Source organism: Perognathus longimembris, chromosome 21 (genome assembly GCF_023159225.1).
Source record: "Perognathus longimembris pacificus isolate PPM17 chromosome 21, ASM2315922v1, whole genome shotgun sequence".
In the NCBI taxonomy this organism is placed as follows: Eukaryota; Metazoa; Chordata; class Mammalia; order Rodentia; family Heteromyidae; genus Perognathus; species Perognathus longimembris.
Window position 1 is genome coordinate 5,582,500 of NC_063181.1, and position 18,506 is coordinate 5,601,005.

The 18,506-nt window shown below is 51.8% G+C and overlaps 1 protein-coding gene across 2 annotated transcripts in view; it reads left to right on the forward strand.

Annotated features, from left to right (window-relative positions):
* Nucleotides 1-10,968, forward strand: part of Scara5 (scavenger receptor class A member 5) — a 74,343-nt gene extending 63,375 nt beyond the window's left edge. For both annotated transcript variants that reach the window (XM_048330774.1, XM_048330776.1), the window contains exons 8-9: nucleotides 5,996-6,190; nucleotides 9,143-10,968. In XM_048330774.1, coding sequence (XP_048186731.1) covers nucleotides 5,996-6,190; nucleotides 9,143-9,279 — 332 coding nt within the window. In that variant the 3' untranslated portion in view covers nucleotides 9,280-10,968. The remainder of the gene's footprint in view (nucleotides 1-5,995; nucleotides 6,191-9,142) is intronic.
* The last annotated feature ends 7,538 nt before the right edge of the window (nucleotides 10,969-18,506 follow it).

Here is an 18,506-nt window from a genome sequence, read left to right on the forward strand (position 1 = left end):
AGAGGCAGGGAAGTGGAAGGCGCACAAGGCAGCAATGAGGCTCTGTGGGAAACCTATCTCTGGATTTGGTAACTGGCTCCTGCCACGCCACCGAGGCTGGGAAATAGGGATCCTGTCTTCAGGTGCTGGCTGGAACCAACTGTCCATTTCTGGGGAAGCCTTGGGTTTTTCCACGCAGGCGCTTTCTAATGGCTCGGAGGGGATCTTCGGGCCTAGGGATGTTTCTTACCACTGTCAGTGTTCCAGTCTTTATCGGCCAGGGTGGAGGCCTCGTTGACTGAAGGACGTAGGGAAGCCCGGCTGGAGCTAGCCAAGGGGAAACTGTGTGACTTACCATCATCTCAACCACGCAGAGAGCAAGACAGGGAAGGGGTAAGGAAGCGAGTGTCTTGTATCTCTGAGACCTAAAGAACACTGACCATGTACCCTGATCATGCCCAGCCCTCTGCTGGCTTGGGGCTCTCCCCACCACCCTGCCGTGCTCAGGGGCGGGGCCTCGAGTTTCCTCATAGAATTTTGTGTCTAAAAAAAGAGACAGGACCCTATAGCTCTCTATCTGCATAGCTAGTTCACCAGGCCCCGAAGATTCAGAGGGAAGTACAGGAGTCCTGGAGCAGAAAGGCTCTCTACTTGTTCCCACTCCCCAAGGCCCATGTCCTTCCACTCAGCTGCCTTCCAGCCCCTAGGTGTCGACTGTATGTTCCACGTTCCTGACCAGCTGGGTGGAATGCTAAGCCTTGAGGTCTATGGGCCAAGGAGACAGGACTCTCTTCCCAAGGAAAGTAGGGGATATACATGTCACCTGTGCAGGCTGAGCGCTTCTCTCTTAAGCCCTACCGTGGCCTCTTGGGTTCACATCAGCTTCCCCTGGTATGGTGGCTTAGTGCAGAGAGTGGCCATCGTGGGAAGGAAAGGAACAATGTGGCCTCCCAGAACAGCTGGTTCTTTCTCTCTCTCTCTCTCTCTCTCTCTCTCTCTCTCTCTCTCTCTTCCTCCCTCCCTCCCTCCCTCTCTCTCTCATCACTGTGGGCCTTGAACTCAGAGCATAGGAGTTGTCCCTCAGCCTCTTTGTGCTCAAGGGCCTTGAGCCACAGCGCCATTCCTGGTTATTGAGTGGTTAATTGGGGATAAGTCTTATGGGAAAGTTCTGCCCTGGCTGGCTTTGCACCACCATCCTCAGATTTCAGCTTCTAGTGCCCAGTATCTTCCTCTCTCTTAACCTCAGTCTCCTTGTCTCGGCCCGAGGGCTTTCTCTGGGAGTCCCAAGTCGTCTGTCAGCTGTGATGTTCTTTAAAGGGCATTCTCCATTTTAGGAGTGAGCCCCAAGGACCAAGACGTTAGTGACTTGTCCATACGTCCTTGGATCTGGGAACAATCCTGGAAGGCGTCAGGGGCGGCGTACATACACCCGGGTGGATAACTGAGTAATTGAAAAACAAATGCGCACGCACCAGTAGAGAGTGTAAAGAAGTAATACAGGTCCTTAGCGCCCCAGGTCTGTGCACCGAAGGCATTGTCACCGGATTTCCTCGGAAGCTGAGGCTAGTTTACGCTCCTGCTGGAGTCCTGGCCACGCTCCTCCTCCGGTCCAGGTTCGTGGGGCACTGCTGCCATGATGGGCCTTCCGAAAGACTCCGGAGAAGTCCATCTGTTTCCATGAATTCGAACTGTTCCAGTTTCAAAGTTACCATACTTGCTTTTCCTGTACCTTGCTCCCACGAAAGGCTTCGTCACCAAAGTTGTGAAGCAAACTCGTGGACTCTGCTCAGCGCTCAGGAGGGGAAAGAAGACAGCGAGAGGTATTCCAAGGGGTGAAGGTCAAGTTCAGGTTCCTCACTCTGGGATATCCCGGGGTAAAGCGCCTCATCACCGCTCTGGGCCTCTGCTCCCTCGTGGGTCACACGAAGACTTTGGACTACGTCATCGCCAAGTCTCTGCCAGCTGGGCTGGCCAATTCTGTGCTTCTCCCTCATCTGTAATGATTGGACAAGCCTAGAGTTGTGTCACTGTTAACTGAAATAGCTCCACGCACAAATGACGGGACATCAGTAGCCCACACTAAGTGAAGGCAAGTCATTCCCAACAATGTTCTCAGAAAATACAAGGCTTCCTACTCCAGTCCGTGACCTGACCCCAAATGTCTCATTCACATCCTCTTTCCTGGGGAACTAGGTCAGGCTGTGGAAAACCTGGGCCAGCTGCAGGGGTGAGGACAAGGGCCACGACATCTATCCCAGCCGCACCGTGGGTAAGGGGCAAGGTCAGTTCAGTAGGTCAGAAAGCCAGACAGAAAGCCCTGAGCAGAGATTAGAACCACTGATGCCCCAGAAAACTTGTGGCATGAAATGATTGGCTCTTTGGTCTGTAAGAGCTAGGTTCCACCCATCTGTTTCCTCCTCCTCCTCCTCCTCCTCCTCCTCCTCCTCCTCCTCCTCCTCCTCCTCCTCCTCCTTCTCCTCCTCCCCCTCCCCTTCCTCCCTCTTTTGTCAGTTGTGAGGTTTGAACTCAGGGCCTGGGCACTGTCCCTGAGCTTTTTTGCACAAGGCTACCATAGCACTCTACCACTTTGAGCCACAGTACTATTTCTGGTTTGCAGATGGCTAATTGGAGATAAGAATCTCATGGACGTTCCCACCCGGGCTTGCTGTGAACCTTGATCCTCAGATCTCAGTTTCCTTCGCAGCCAGGATTGCAAGTGTGAGCCACCGGTGCCCAGGCCATTTCCTTCTTAAGGCTCACAGCAAAGCCAAGCACTGATGTTTCTGTGCCCATCTTTGACTTGAGAATGATCTCTGTTTCTCTGTATAAAAGGTATCTTTTCCCTCTCAACTGAAGGGGGTCCATGGAACTTCAACTCTGGGGCAGCAGGGAAAAGAGGACCCAAGAACTGGCTCTCTAGATCCTTCCATGTCTCTACTAGGGATGGGCTGGAGATTGGGATGAGCTGCCAGTTGTTCTCCAAGCCCTTAGCTTTTCTGCTCTAGTCTGGTACTCTACCACTTGAGCCACATCTCCACATCTAGCTTTTTGCTGGCTTCTTGGAAATAAGAGTCTCACAGACTTTCCTTCCTGGGCTGGCTTCAAATCTCAGTCCTCAAGTATCAGCCTCCTGAAATCTGGTCACTCGCCCCCAACTGGCCTTTCCATCAGCCTCAGGCTTTCAGCCAAGAGTTGGAAGACTACAGGTGGCCATTCCTGCATGGAGCTGGGTGCAACCAGCCCTGTGGTCGGTACTGTCCTCTCCACATGCCAGCCGTCCGTGGTCACGTGGACAGGTGGGCTCCAGTCCAGGCTAGGGGAGCAGAGCAGGAGGAAGAGGGTAACATCCTCGTCACTCAGGGTGACCCCCTGAGTCCACGTGGGACAGTGGGGACATGGCCAGCCTTAGGACTATTCTGGGCTTTCCAGGGCTCAGTGAAATGGGATGCAAAAGGTCTCCGGTCGACGGAGAGCAATTATTAAGGGCAGAGGCTGCAGTCTCCCAAGCTTGGTCACATTGCTCATGGTACACCTGTGCCCTTCGCCCTCTGACTGGACCGTCTCTCCTTGCTATGGGCTTAGGAGTGCCTGCACTTCATGTAATCCAGAGTCCCTGCTTTCCCTTTTCCTGTAACCGCCCCCCCTAATTCCAGGTTCCCCACATGGCCTTCAGAGACCCCTGCAGTTGGGCAGCTGAGGAAAAAGAAGGTCCTTGGACTATGAGGAAGTGTCATGGGAGGGTCTCCAGTCAGGCCCAGGCCTCATCCCAGACACCGTGGAGTATGTCTGGCAGATTACGTATAGGGTGAAGACATTCCCCGATGGTGGTTGGTTGCTGAGTGGAGAAATTTCCCCCCAGGAGGGCAGGAATTCCTGGGGAAAAGCTGAGCTGAAACCCTCTACCCACAGAAACCCAAACCTCTTAGCAATTCGTGGCATACTTCTCAGCCTAGAGAGCATGAATAGCTGGTGGCGTGTGTTTGGGGATTTTCCCCAAGCCTCCAGGTATGCTGCTGAGGGTGGTCTCAAACCCTCAGGCCTAGGAAAGAGACCACCTGCATGCCAGTTCGGCATGGGGGGAAGGAGGTTGGGGACAGTGTTCGAGGAACAGCTCTTTGGGCCACTGGAGTCCCTGAATTGGGACGGGCTGTATCACAGATGGGTTAAACCTTAGCCTATGGGTTCCCAAACAGGTCGTGATTTTGTTGACATGGATTTCATTAAAAGCAGGGAGGGGGGGCTGGGGATATAGCCTAGTGGCAAGAGTGCCTGCCTCGGATACACGAGGCCCTAGGTTCGATTCCCCAGCACCACATATACAGAAAACGGCCAGAAGCGGCGCTGTGGCTCAAGTGGCAGAGTGCTAGCCTTGAGCGGGAAGAAGCCAGGGACAGTGCTCAGGCCCTGAGTCCAAGGCCCAGGACTGGCCAAAAAAAAAAAAAAAGCAGGGAGGGGAATAAATGGAATGCACACAGGGATGGCCATGATCTTCTAGAAGATCCTGTAACGATGAAATGTGCCCTCTGGTTCGCATTGGCTCAAGGGAAGGTGATATGGTATCCAGAGTCATCTTGACCCCTTGGGGCCCTGCTGGCAAGCATGGGACAAGCTCCACTATTTGGTGAGCCGGCACTGGGGTCTGGGTGGTGGCACACCTCATCCAGCCCTGCCAAACCCCATCTCTCGTGCCTCCCCCCCCCACTCCTCCTTCTCCATTAGCCCCCGAGGTCAGCGTGCCAGCTGGGAGGGAGACACGGCTATGTCTTTGCTAGGACTTTGTCTGGTGCAGGAGAAGCCTGGGCCACAGGCCAGAGACGTCCTTGCAAGTGGTGTTGAGTCCCATGCTTGTGGTTACCACAAGTGTCCAAGTTTTTTTTTTGGAAATTGTCATGTTTCCAAATATTCTTTTGTTACTTCCATGTACATTGAAACCTCCTGGGGATTTCGGAATGTCCACATCCAAAATGACATCATCCGGGCTTCCTTCAGCACCGCCTGCAATCGCGAGGTGCCACGCCCAGCCCCGAGTTCCCCACGTGGAAGAAGCCAGTGTGGGGTGGAAATGGGCTGTGATGTCATCAAGAGAGCTGGGGGGGGGGGGCGGAGACACCCTGAGAGTGGGCTCTTCACTTGGTCCCCCCGCCCCGAGTCTAGACTTGGAGTTGTGTCCACTAGACAGGATCTCACTGGGATCCGTATGGACCAGGGAGTCCATCCACGCCTGCGTGCCTTCATTTGCACCGACCGGGCATCTCCGCGTCTGGGACACGGGATCAACCCACGAGGTCCTTGGATGGTCCTGGTATCCGCCAAGAGTCAGAGGCAACTATGAAGCAAAGGAATAATGATGTCTCGCAGAGGGATCCTGGCTGGGTGTGTGGACCAGGGAAAGCTTTCTAACTTGAGTGTAATAGGAGAAGAAGAGTTGGGGCCCATGTACAGAGAGGAGGTTTTCAGAGGTGAAAGAATCCATGATCTTCCTTCCCTTCCTTCAGTCTCCAGCTTCCAAGATGGCATCCTCTCTCCCTCTCTCTCTCTCTCTCTCTTCCCTTACTCAGTTTCCATCTGTGCACCTGTCACTATTTGTTCACTGGCTTTTTTTGTTAGTTCCCCCCACTAGAGTGTCAGCTCGGTGGAGCTTTGTGGCATGGTTACATCCCTGGCTGTGAGGTGCTGTCCGTCTTGGTTATCTGGGGGAGTTGAGGGGTGGAGAGACTTAGGCAGCAAGGCTAAGTCAAGGGCTCTTTGAGTGTCAGGCCGGGTCACACTCAGCCTTTTCCGTTCCTGCCGTCCTGCGTGTCATCAGCGTCTTCCTTCCACGACACACCCCGCTCTTGGCAGCCTCCGGGGGTCGAGTGGCAGCCTCCCACGTGACTTAGCAATGACGGGAGAGAAACCGGGACGGACACCTCCACCTGCACCCCCCACCCCCCAGCAGGGCCCGGCCTCCTCCAGGGCTGCGGGCTCCCGGCTGATGCCGGGGGTGTCAGCCCCACAGTGACAGCGCTCCCCGCAGGCGGCGTGGACGCCCTGACCATCCGCCTGGTGAACGGCTCGGGCCCGCACGAGGGCCGCGTGGAGGTGTACCACGAGCGGCGCTGGGGCACCGTGTGTGACGACGGCTGGGACAAGAAGGACGGGGACGTGGTGTGCCGCATGCTGGGCTTCCGCAACGCCGAGGAGGTGTACCGCACGGCGCGCTTCGGGCAAGGTAAGGCCCGCGGCGGAGGAGGAGGAGGCCGGGCGGGGCTGGGGAGCCGGTGTAGAGCAGACGGGTGAACTTGCCCAGGGTTTCTCAGCAAATGGCGAGGCCGAGAACCAAGCAGCTCAGGTGCGCAGGCTTGTGTCCACCCTGCTGACCCATGGGAATGGACCCTGCCATGCAGCCGAGCATTCAAGGATGAGAGGCTCCACCCTTCTGCCCTGGTCGCTTCTTTCAAGCTGGTGATCAAGTCCTGGGCGGGGGGGGGGGGGGGGAGGGAGGGGAGATGAGTGCTACCCAGGGCTCTGTTCACCGTCGTGTCAATTGAAAAGCCGAGGTGATGATTGGCATCTGAGTCTCCAGAGCATTTAGGAGCTTTCAGAGCCAAGGGACGCCGGGCGGGGGTGCGCGCGGACTCCTCGGCCCTTTGGGGATGCCCTAGTTGGCTCTTGGAACTAGATAGTCCAGGCTGCTCGTTGAATGACTCTTCCCCGTTTATTGGCCTTTTCACGGCTGGACATTAGCCAGAACTTCCTGGCTACACACCAGCCAGAGCTTGGAGTTTCCAGATTCTATATGGGAGCCTTTGGGCCTTGTAACCTGGGGCCTGTTCCTTATTTGTTAGTCTCTTTTACTCGCCTCTTTATTTGCATTGGGTGTGACTAATCCCACAGAGCTCCTGAGCCCCAGGCCTTTTCCTGGGTAATTTGTGAATTGATGTGTTTTCCAGGAGATGCTTAATCTGGGAGTTATTACAGTGCTTCAAAGGGCGTATTGTGTAGGAGCCAGGAAGAGACTGGAGGGAAGAACAGGGTCCAGGAGAATGGGGGGGGCTCTTCTCCCTGCTCTGACCCAGGTTCCCCAACACAACGGAAGTTGAGCATCTCCACAAACACATCCGAGCCACCTAGTTGGTGCCATAGACGAGGCCTATGGCACTGGGGCTAGATGTTTTCCTGACGTTCTTTGAAAAGGGCTTTCCCCTACCAAGCCTAGGTCAAGGGAGTGACAGCATTTAAGGTTTTCATCGTCCCAACTATCCCACCAAAAAACAGGGTGTTCAGCCACTGGGAAGCAAAACTGGAGAGCCAGAGCTTGAGTCAGGCAGGGAACCATTGGTGGACTCGAAAGCATTCCCACACAGGAAGCGTCTTTCTGTTGACTTGCCAAGGCCCGTACCCTCCATGAAGCTGGAACTCCGCGGATGACCTTCCGATGCATTGTGGTCCCAGGTCGTAAACCTAACCAACGGAGGTGCTGGAGTACCTTGCTGCTCCAATTTGCCCAGAATTGACCAGGTTTTAGTACTAGCAGCCCTCGGTCCGCTCAGATTGAAAACTGAAATGGTCCCACTCGCCCCCAGGGGGCGCTGAGACTTGGGAGGGCCACTTGGTGGGCCTCAAGGCAGAGCGCCACCTACCTCTATCTCTGTCTTGCTGAAGGGCCCAGCTGCAGGGCCCAGCCTCCTGTAGATTCTGGCTCCGTGGGGCTTAGCCAGGGCCTCTACCTCTGCATTGCTAACAAGCTGTGGCAACACCATCACCATTAGCGAGGCTACCATGTCCATGGGAGTCTTGGAGATCAGTTGTTCTTCCTGAGGGCTCCTGAACAGGCTCCTACCATCTGGGGCGAAGCAGAACCAGAGAGCCCACCAGTGCCCATCAGTTTCTAGTTCCTACACAATCCGCTCCCTCCTCTACTCCCCGAAGGCCTCCCCATTGGCTTGTGGGGGCCTCAGCCAGCTGTGTGTATACTCTGGTGTTCCTCAGGGGCCCTCAGTGCTGAGTTTATGCCATTCAGGGCTCAGCTGCAATCCTGGGAGGCCAATTCCAGCACCAGGCCCTCCAAGTATGGGACCCCCAGACCATGGGTCAGTCTCCTTCAGAGCTGGGTGAGCAAAGCCGGCTGCAGGTAAAGCCACTGATTAGATTGTCTTAGGAGCATTGTATCTGAGAGACTAAGCTAATTCGTTGTGACTTAGGGATGTTCTTGCCTAACTTGGAATGTCTATCATGTTCTGATGTTAAAGTATGGGGTGCCCTCTCCCTTTAGAACCCCGTTTTGGGCTCATAGAATGGGACCACCTATTTTTAAAACCTTCAAGGCGGGGGCTGGGAATATGGCCTAGTGGTAGAGTGCTCGCCTCGTATACATGAAGCCCTGGGTTCGATTCCTTAGCACCACATATACAGAAAACGGCCAGAAGGGGCGCTGTGACTCAAGTGGCAGAGTGCTAGCCTTGAGCGGGAAGAAGCCAGGGACAGTGCTCAGGCCCTGAGTCCAAGGCCCAGGACTGGCAAAATAAAAAATAAAATAAAACCCGCAAGGCATGGAGGGAAACTTGCACTAACCAGCTGGGCCCAGGAGCTCTGGGAAATCCAGGACGTGTCTGGTCAGGCCTTGATTCAGTCTTTATCAGCAAAGGCTTCAAGACACCATATCACAAAGGGGTGACATTGGTCAAAATGTATTGAACTCGTAAACCGATATGTTGAATTGAAACCTCTTTGTACAGCTACTTAAAAATAACTTTAATTTAAAAAGCAAGAATACCGTATCTCCAAAGCTAAGCAGGATCCCCTACACAATGGAAGCCTGGGAGGCAGCAAGTTTGAGGTCTGATTCTGCCGGTGACACGCTGAGCGACCGTGCACCCATGGCTCTCTCAGCCTCCGATTTGCCACCTATTCAGTGGATTCATCAGTGCCCACTGCAAAGCACCATGGTGGGAACTGTGTAAGCTGCCCAACACACAGTGCTCCCGAATGCCATCACAACAATTCTTCTTCTTCTGCCCACAAGAAATGGAGCCTAGCTCTCAAGATGAGCTCTTGGTGGGGGGGGGGGTGGGAAGGGCGGACGGAAGCCCCCACGAGACACGTGAGCAGTGACAGGCCAGGCTGCGAGTCACGGGCGGGTTCTCTCTTCCGTGCTGAGGGGCCATGTCGACTGTCTCCACAGGCACCGGGAGGATCTGGATGGACGACGTGGCCTGCAAAGGCACCGAGGACACCATCTTCCGCTGCAGCTTCTCCAAGTGGGGGGTGACCAACTGTGGACATGCGGAGGACGCCGGAGTGACGTGCAACAGACACTGAGGGGGGGGCTCAGCCCGAGGCCGGGGTCCTGCCGCAGGCTCCCCTCCGACGTGTCTCGGTCCCGGGCATGGCTTGGGGCGTACCCTGGCCGCGCCTCCGCTCTGCCCAGTGCAGCACCCCCTGCCCCATAGCCCTCTCCTGGGACCGTGGTGGCCTCTCTCACTCTCTTCCCAGCCCTGGGTCCCCGGTGCCCTGTGGGGTCCACTGCCTGCCCGTCGCTGCCACCAGGGCCCCCGCCTGGGGAGCCCTGGGCAGTTGGGACACCCGTGTGCTTCACCGTCTGAACGGCCATTCAGAGCGTCTCGGTGTCCGTGTGACCTTTGATCTTCTGGTTACAGATGGATGCCGAGAAGATAGCAGGCAGAGATGGAGCATGGGGCGTATGGCGGGTCGTTTACTCCAGATGATTCCCAAGCCTCAGTTAGGCCAAAAGTTTCCATGCGTGCCTCCTCGAGAAGTGGCAGTTCTGAGTAACTCAGTTTCTCCTCTGTAACTCTGCCTCTTCAGGCTGTTGGTTAGTCTGGGGAGGTGACAGAGAGGAGGAAGCAGTCCTAGGAGCCAGAGGGGAGAGCTTGTCGCTTGCGGAAACCCCGCCGGAGCTGGAGAAAGGGAGCGAAGGCAGCATTTATTGAATCACTACCCTGTTGTGCTAAATAGTATCCTGGGTGCTACAGTCATTTACCCACTTGGCTGTGTTGCTACAAGTCATGTCAGGCAGGGAACGGCTCTGCCTTCACCTAGCACTCGCCTGGCTGGTTTGCCTGGCCTCTAAGTCAGAAGACTGAGAGTGACTGAGACTCGATTCCTACCTGAGCCCTGGTTTGTCCTTCCCAGGCCTGAGCAAGGCGCTGGGGCAAGAGACATGGGCAGCGAGAACCGTGTATTCTCCAAACCCTACAGTGTGCGAGTTCCAGGTCAGACACAGGGCTTCCGGATCATGTGTCCACCAGGGAGGAGGAGGGCTGAGCGGGAGGGCTCCGTGGAAGGTGGCCCACGTCCGCTGAGTTCAGTGCTTGTCCCTCAGGGTAAGGGCAAGTGGCCTAGGCACCTCCCAGGCCCCCGAGGTGCACCCCTGGGATGATGCCCGGGAACCCACGTCCTGATGGATTCTAAGGGGGTGGAAGCCAGCGAGGAGTCCTCGGACCCTCTGAGGGGAATGGTTTAGAGGGATCACGAAACATGGTCAGACCATAGCACGTGATCACCTGTCCAGTCAGGGGAGCACTCTTCCTTGCCCGGGGAAAGAGAGACCAGGGCCCTCCAAGCGAATGTCCAGCAAAGGCCGTGGCTCCCCACGAAGCCAAGGTGAGCGCTTGGTCATCCTTTGTTGCTAATACGCTTTTCCCTCACCGCTGTCGTCACGATCAGAGACTTTGCTTCCGGCCGACCGCTATGTCTCCACTGCCCACTTGCGCGTGGCCGTCCTCACAGCCCCCATACGTATGCATTTATCCGCAGAGCCCTCTGGAAATCATAGCTCGGCACACTGCAGGTCTGCGCTTCCACACACCAAAGCCACTAAAGGTGCAAAGGCGTCACTGAGCACAGCCCCCGATCCGGGCACACAACGCAGTTACCCCACACACGAAGCCCCACGCGGCCTTCTTAGGTGGCCGTGTGTTCTTTTGGCACCACCCACCCTGTTTCATGTCACATCCAAACAGTGCTGAAAAGTGTTTGACCCTTAAAGAAGTAAAAGTCGACGCGTTTACATATCTACCTAAGAGGACATGGAAACGACCATGGGCCTGTATTTCAGGGACTAAAGGCAACGAGGCCTGGCCTATAAAGCATTAGACCTTTTATAAGAACGAATTTCAATAAAGCAAAACACACGTCACGACAAAGTGCCCTGCCGTGTTTTTTTCTCACGACGACAAGGGCGCGTGGCAGGGCTGAGCGTGTCCAGTGAAGGCTGCTAGCACGGGCTGCTTGGGAAGCCATCTTAGTGCTCCCAGAGGACGGTCACCCAGACCGAGGGCGGTCACCCAGACCGAGGGCGGTCACCCAGACCGAGGGCATGGTGAAGGGTGCCGCAGACGGCTGGCTGTTTCTGTAGCACAGTTACCTCCAACGAGACAACTGTCTACGTAAAGAGGCTGCCTCGGCTCTTCATTCTGGAAGCTGGGAAGTTCCAGGTTGGGGAAACCCTTCCACCCCCTTATCTGCTGAGGGAGTCATGCTGCTTAACAAGTCATGACTGGAAGCCAAAGGGTAAGCGGGTGCACAAAAAGGGGTCAAGACGGGAGGGGCAGACGTGGCTTTCTAACACCAGGTGGCAAGGCGACACAGGACAAGGAGTCACTAAACCAAGAAGAACCACGGGCAGGCAGGCATTAATCCAGTGGTGAGAACGCTCCCCAAAGACCTAACTGCTGCGTCAAGGGGGCTAAGGTTCGGACACATCGTACTACATACAACATGGCGTCCCAAGCCTCCTCTGGTAACTGCGCTCGAGGCCACATCCGTGGGAGAACTGTGCTTGAATTAACAAAGACCGGAAGACCTGCCTGATTCCTCCATCCACAGAGGGAGGAATTGTCTGTGGGTGGTGGTTTTTTCTGGGGGGCGGGAGCCGGGACAGCACTGGGTTTTGAACTCAAAGCCTTATGCTTTCTAGGCAAGTGCTCTACCACCGAGCCATGCCCCCGCCCCTCTGAGCTTTTCTCCCTCGTCCACACTCCCAACCTCCTCGGGGCTTTCTGTGCCTCCACTGTTCTTGCCTGGGAGAGAAAATTAAGTGAGTGCTGGACTCTGGCACTTTCCCAGGCCCCCTCTTCCTAGGGATCACAGTCTTCGTCGTGTGCCTTGTCCACAGTGTTGGAAAGCATAGGTCTGAATCCGGTGTATATTTTGCAATTTTCCAGCTCCGTTAGAGGAAGGGCGATTCTGGTAAGTTCTATCCCACGGTGGGATGTGCAGGTCTTTCCTTTGGGTCGTTCAAACTCAGCACGGGCTTTGGCAGAGTCTCTCTACCCCCCGGGGGATCCTCCCCAGCATCCCCCCCCCCACCCAGGGTCGCCCTAGTGGAGTTAAAATATGGAAATGATTTCAGCGCAACACAAACAGGCCTAAAATAGACAAGGGTCCAAAATAGACGCGAAAGGCTGTTCAGTAGCTACTCTGTTAACGCTTTCCTGTCCCCTGCCTCTCGGTGGGTGCCTTGTTCCCACCAGAGGGGTGCTCTTACTGTCCAGCCCTGTGTTCTCTGAAAACAGAAGACGAGCAGAATAGAATCAAGAAAAATATCTGGGGGTAGGGAGGGGGAACCGGGAGGAAAAAACTGGGAGAGAGCGGGGAAAGGGGTGACATTGTCCAAAAACGAATTACTCATTATCTTGACTTATGAAACTGGAACCCCTCTGTACATGACTGTTATAACAATAAGAGAATTTAAAAAATTGAAAAGAAAGAAAAATAAGAGGGCCCGGCCAGGTGGCTCATGCCTGTAATCCTAGCTACTCCAGAGGCTGAGATCTGAGGATTGTCCTTGAAGCCAGCCCAGGCAGGAATGTCCAGGAGGCTCTTTTGGAGCTGTGAATCAAGTGGTCAAGTGTTAGCTTTGAGAAAAAAAAAGCTCAAGGTTAATGCCAAGGCCTCGAGTTCAAACCCTAGTACCATCACCAAAAAACAAAACAGACAAACAACAAACAAAAAGCTGGAATCGTACTGTACCCCTTAAGGAAATCAAATGCATAGCTGACAGTCTTCTCACAAAGAAAAAATTGTGCTGAATGATTCAAAAAGTAAATCTTCAAGACAAACATTCAAAAAACAGAGCATCTGAACCTTATAGCTAGATTGTTCCAGAGTATGAAGAAGGAAATACATGCCACCAATTTCCTGTGTGAAGCTTGAATTGCTTCCATAACAAAATGAGACAAACATGAAAACAGAAACTTTATAGGCAATCTCACCCACAAACCAATGCAAAAACCATCAACAACATATTGGCACATTGAATCCAGTAAAAGCAGAAAAAGCATTGGACATTATTGTGCCAAGTTGTATTTCTCTTAGAAAATGTAAACAAACTTGGTTTTGCATCTGTTCGAATCTGTTCATACAATTTATTACATCAGCAGATGAATGGAGAAAAGGTTAACAGCTCAATAGATAAAGCCAATATTAGTTTTAAAAACACCTTTGTGTATTAAGGATAGGTGGGGACTTTTCACAAAAAATCTATGTCAGTAACCTGGGACAAACAGACTTAAGTATAAATATTGCAAATGCAAGTATTACAAATAAGCCAGATTAAATGCCAGCTACCTCTGTGACTTTTCAGCAATGTGTCCGAGATCTTGAAATGCACAATAAGGAAAGAAAAAGGAAGTCTGGGGTGGCTACACACAGAAGGTCGGGCAGGAGGATATGAGCTTGAAGCCAGCTTGAACTACAAGACCTTGTCTCAAACAAGAAGGAAAAATGAAATGAAAACAAATACCATAAACCAGTTAATTTTTAAAGAGAAGTAGGAGACTCACAGGTTGAGGTTACCATGGCAGAAAGTGCAAGACTCTCTTTCTGAAAAATACACTAAGAGAAACAAAAACAACTGGGGGGGGCTGGGGGCTGGGGATATGGCCTAGTGGCAAGAGTGCCTGCCTCATATACATGAGGCCCTGGGTTCGATTCCCCAGCACCACATATACAGAAAATGGCCAGAAGTGGCGCTGTGGCTCAAGTGGTAGAGTGCTAGCCTTGAGCAAAAAGAAGCCAGGGACAGTGCTCAGGCCCTGAGTCCAAGCCCCAGGACTGGCCAAGAAAAAAAACAACAACTGGGGGCCGGGTTCAAGTGGTACGGTGCTTGCCTCTCACCATGCTAAGGCCCTGAGTTTAATCTCCAGTAATATACAAAAAAAAAAAAAGAAAGAAAGAAAAAGAAAAGGTTGACATGACATGACATTGGTGCTTTTACAAAAGCATTCAGCTTATTTTTGCGGTAATTCTCCTGTCCTCACAAGCAAAGACGTCACAATGTGCACTATCTTAAATTGTTTTATTGTTGTCTTTGTTCTGGTTTTTTTTTTTTTTTTTAGTCTGAGACAGTCTGTTCTAGTTGCGAATAGTCTTTTACATTTTTATATGCTGGACCCAGGCACCAAAGAAGCTGTAAAATTTATCTTTCTTAATTGAATGTGCAAAACTAAAAGTTTGTAAACCACCAATCCCTCTTCAGGGAAAAAAAAAAAAAATTCTCATCAGTGATTGCACTCGAGTGCTAGGAAAAAAGTACTAGATTTTTTTTTTTAAAGCCAAATCCCCAGATAAATTTCTTAATGATGGTTGACCATATCTTGGCTTCATTCATCCAGCAGAAATTTTATTATAATTAGTGCAGGCCAATTGGGAAACTAAAACGATTATGGAATGTTAAAGGGAAAATTCCTTTGACCAATTAAATGTAGTAGACAGCATTGGTGCCATGGAACAAAAAGAAAGAAAGCAAAGCAAGCAGCAACCAGGACCTGAGCAGGTTCTAAAACTCCAATCCCAATGAGATCTGACATTCACAGAAAACAGAAGTGAGGGAGAGAGACAACTTAGTTGGTTACAGCTTAATTGTTCAATTGGTTATGGAGTGTCCGGCAATTAACTAAAGCTCAGCTACTAGGATTAAGTTCCATATTGGTTTGGTTTGCAGGGCCCAGGCCAAGTCAATGGCTCCTAGCTACAAATTTTCGTTTGACAGATCTATGAGATTTAGAAGACCTAGATTCAAGTCTGGTCCATGACTTTTTGGATGAGCCTCTGGCTTTGAGATCTCCATTATAAATGAACGGCATGTAGCTCAATGCTGGTGGTTCACGTCTGTAATTCCTAGCTACTCAGGAGGCTGAGATCTGAGAATCACGGAATTGTAGCCAGTCCAGGCAATGTGATTTATATCTCCAACTAATCGCCAGAGAGCCAGAAGTAGAGCTGTGGCTCTAGCTTTGAGCACCAGCATTGAATGAAAAAGGCAAGAGCTTGTGTTGAAGCTCCATTACTGCCCTCCCCCAAAGTAAGTAAGTAAATAAACAAATAAATAAGTATATCTTAGCTGGAGATAGGGCTCAGCAGTTGCGTGCTTGTCTAGCAAGTTCAAAGCCCTGAGTTCCAACTCTAGTACTGCCAAAACCACAAATGAGGGTATTCTATACGTCTTTATTACACAGATTTTTCTTTTGTCTTTTTGTGAGAAGCAAATTAAATTATTTATTAAATACTTAGCATGTTAAATGGCACATGACTTCTTACTGTATGCTGCAGTTTGCTTGTGAGAACATACTAGAAAACAGCATCACTCAGCTCAGTGAAAGGTCTGGAATGGAAACAGATCGTCTCTATTTTCCCAGCCCTTTGGTATATGTAGTGGAGCACTCCAAATTTTCATTTCTTTAATGACAGTTATAGGATCCACGCAGAGTCTTTCCAGTCAAAAACAAAGATTTTTTTTTTCAAAAGTGAAATTGAAAATATTTTACAAAACCTAAAGCATTGTATAAATAATGTGACTCTATACCGTAAAGTAGAAGATGCGGACAAAGAAGATGTTATAACTTACAGTCTTACATGACTGATAGTAAAACAGAATAGAAATTTTTTTCAGTAATAACAGCATTTTTATTTATTTATTTGTTTATTTATTTTTGCCAGTCCTGGGGCTTGAACTCAGGGCCTGAGCATTGTCCCTGGCTTCTTTTTGCTCAAGGCTAGCACTCTGCCACTTGAGCCACAGCGCCGCTTCTGGCTTTTTCTGTATATGTGGTGCTGAGGAATCAAACCCAGGGCTTCATACATGCTAGGCAAGCACTCTTAACACTAGGCTACATTCCCAGTCCTAGAAATTCCTTAATAAGTAGATACTCATTAGACTCCACTGTAGAGTGGTAGAAGTGAATATATATTTACCTAAATTTGCAAAAGAAAAGCAGGGTTTTCTGGGCTCTTAAAAAATCATCTCATGGGGCTGGGGATATGGCCTAGTGGCGAGAGTGCCTGCCTCGGATACACGAGGCCCTAGGTTCGATTCCCCAGCACCACATATACAGAAAACGGCCAGAAGCGGCGCTGTGGCTCAAGGGGCAGAGTGCTAGCCTTGAGCGGGAAGAAGCCAGGGACAGTGCTCAGGCCCTGAGTCCAAGGCCCAGGACTGGCCAAAAAAAAAAAAAAAACAAAAAAAAAATCATCTCATGGGGGCTGGGGATCATGTTGGTTCCCCTCCCCCCCCCCCCCATATAGAATGGCAGGCAGTTGGGTATCTGTTGTGTAGATAGCTTCACAATGCTCTTGGAGCCGCTTTCTCTGGCTTTTTAACTAGGCTTCTGGCCAAAGGAGGGAAGTTTGACAGGCAGAGGTAAAGTCAACCGGACTGGACAGCAAGCTTCCTCCTCCTCAGCCAGCTCTCTGGTGCCCCCTTCAGGCTGATGGGAGAAAGGACCAAAGCTCCAGGAAAACCAGAGGACATGGCTAGGCCCGCCCTCATTTGGGGGAAAAGCCAAGTGTAATGGGCATGAGAATCAGGACCCTGCGGACTTGGTTCAGACCCAGATTTACACTCAGTACATCTGGATGGAGCCTGGGATTATGCATTCCTCAGACGCTCCCAGGTGGAGCTGTAAGGCTGCTTGTCCCCCAACACTGGTGGAGTAACAGAACTCCAAGGTCGAGCAAAACCACAGGCTTGATCACACGCCCGTGTCCAGGGCAGTTCCAATCTGGGCCAGGCAAGGACACCACTCTTGGTCCCCAGGGGGACAATAGCCCCTCACCCCAGGTGGCACACGCCACTGTGGGGCTGGCCGAGGATTTCACCCTGGGACCATCACCCATTTTCAGCTTTCTACTTCCTTGTTAAGCCTGATATTAGCCCACCCCAAATCCAGCTAGCAGCACAACCTCCGATCCCGTGGGGTGGTCTGTGCCGCTCGCTGTTCCTCAATGAACAGTCCTCTCCTGCTGATGACCGAGTCCCGCCTATTCCTATTCCTTTTCTGTTCTCCTCCGTTTTCCCAACATCTGGACTGCCACGGGTGGAAAGGATTTGAGACACCGTCGTGATCCACCTCCTTGTCTTACGACAGGAACCCGTGGACACAGAGCAGGCAGGCACCCCAACTACGGGGAAAATGTAAAATGTTCCACTTCCTAAGCCCCATTTTCTTGACTATAATATCCACTTATGTGTACCAGGAAACCCTTCATGGGTAGTGAGATGTGCAAAGAAACTGGAGGTTTAAGTGGGAGGGCTCTAAGGTCCACCCCCAGGAGGGCTCCATGCAGATGCCTCCCACCTGTTTAACACTGCACCCCCAGTACCCACATTACCGAGGTAACTGCCTCCAGTTGTGCCAAAGGAGCATATTTGGGGGGTTGCATTTTGTTCCATGTGTGCGTGTGTATGCACATGCATTCATGGGTGTGCACACACGGAGGGGGGTGCTTGAACTCAAGGCCTTGCACTCTTGCTTGGCTTTTTCTCTCAAGGCTGATGCCCCACCACTTAAACCACACCTTCACGTCTAGCTTTTTGCTGGCTAATTAGGCATAACTCTTGCAGACTTTTCCAGACTGAGCTGGCTTCAAACCACAATCTTCAGATCTCAGCTTCCTGAAGAGCTGGAAAGCCACTTCTTTCAAAGTTACTCCTCTCCTGTGTTTTCTATCGTGTGTGGGAGACGTTTATGTGGAGACTTCTAGTTGCTTTTCTGTTTGCTGATGTGACTTTGGTTAAAGGTATTCCCAATGAGAAGAGAGAAGGGTAGTGTAAGGTTTGTAGGAAAGGAAACCCACCCCATGGTTCAGGCAGCAAGGAGTTTATTGGGGGGAAAGCAAACTGCCAGTCCACACAAGATGGAAGTGTGGGGAGACAGAGGGGAAGGAAGAAGAGAGGAAAGAGAGGCGGTTGAGCCAGATTATATAGGGAAAGGCGGGAGGTATGGCCAGGTGGATTGGATGTGAGCTCAGAGAAGAGGTAACTGCCTCCAGGTGTGCCAGTTACCTAGGTAATGTAGGTACTGGGTGCAGACTTAAACAGGTGGGGGCATCTGCATGGAGCCTTCCGGGGTGGACCTTACAGGTGGAAGGAAAGGTATGGTTTTCCTCACCTGGATTTGCCAGCTCTCCTATTGAATGGCTGTTATTCCTTTGCCCAGAGTCATACTGCTCTACAAGAGCTGTTGATACCTTGTCTTTGCCTCCTCCTTTGGATGACAAAGGCCATTAAAATTAATTCGGCAGCC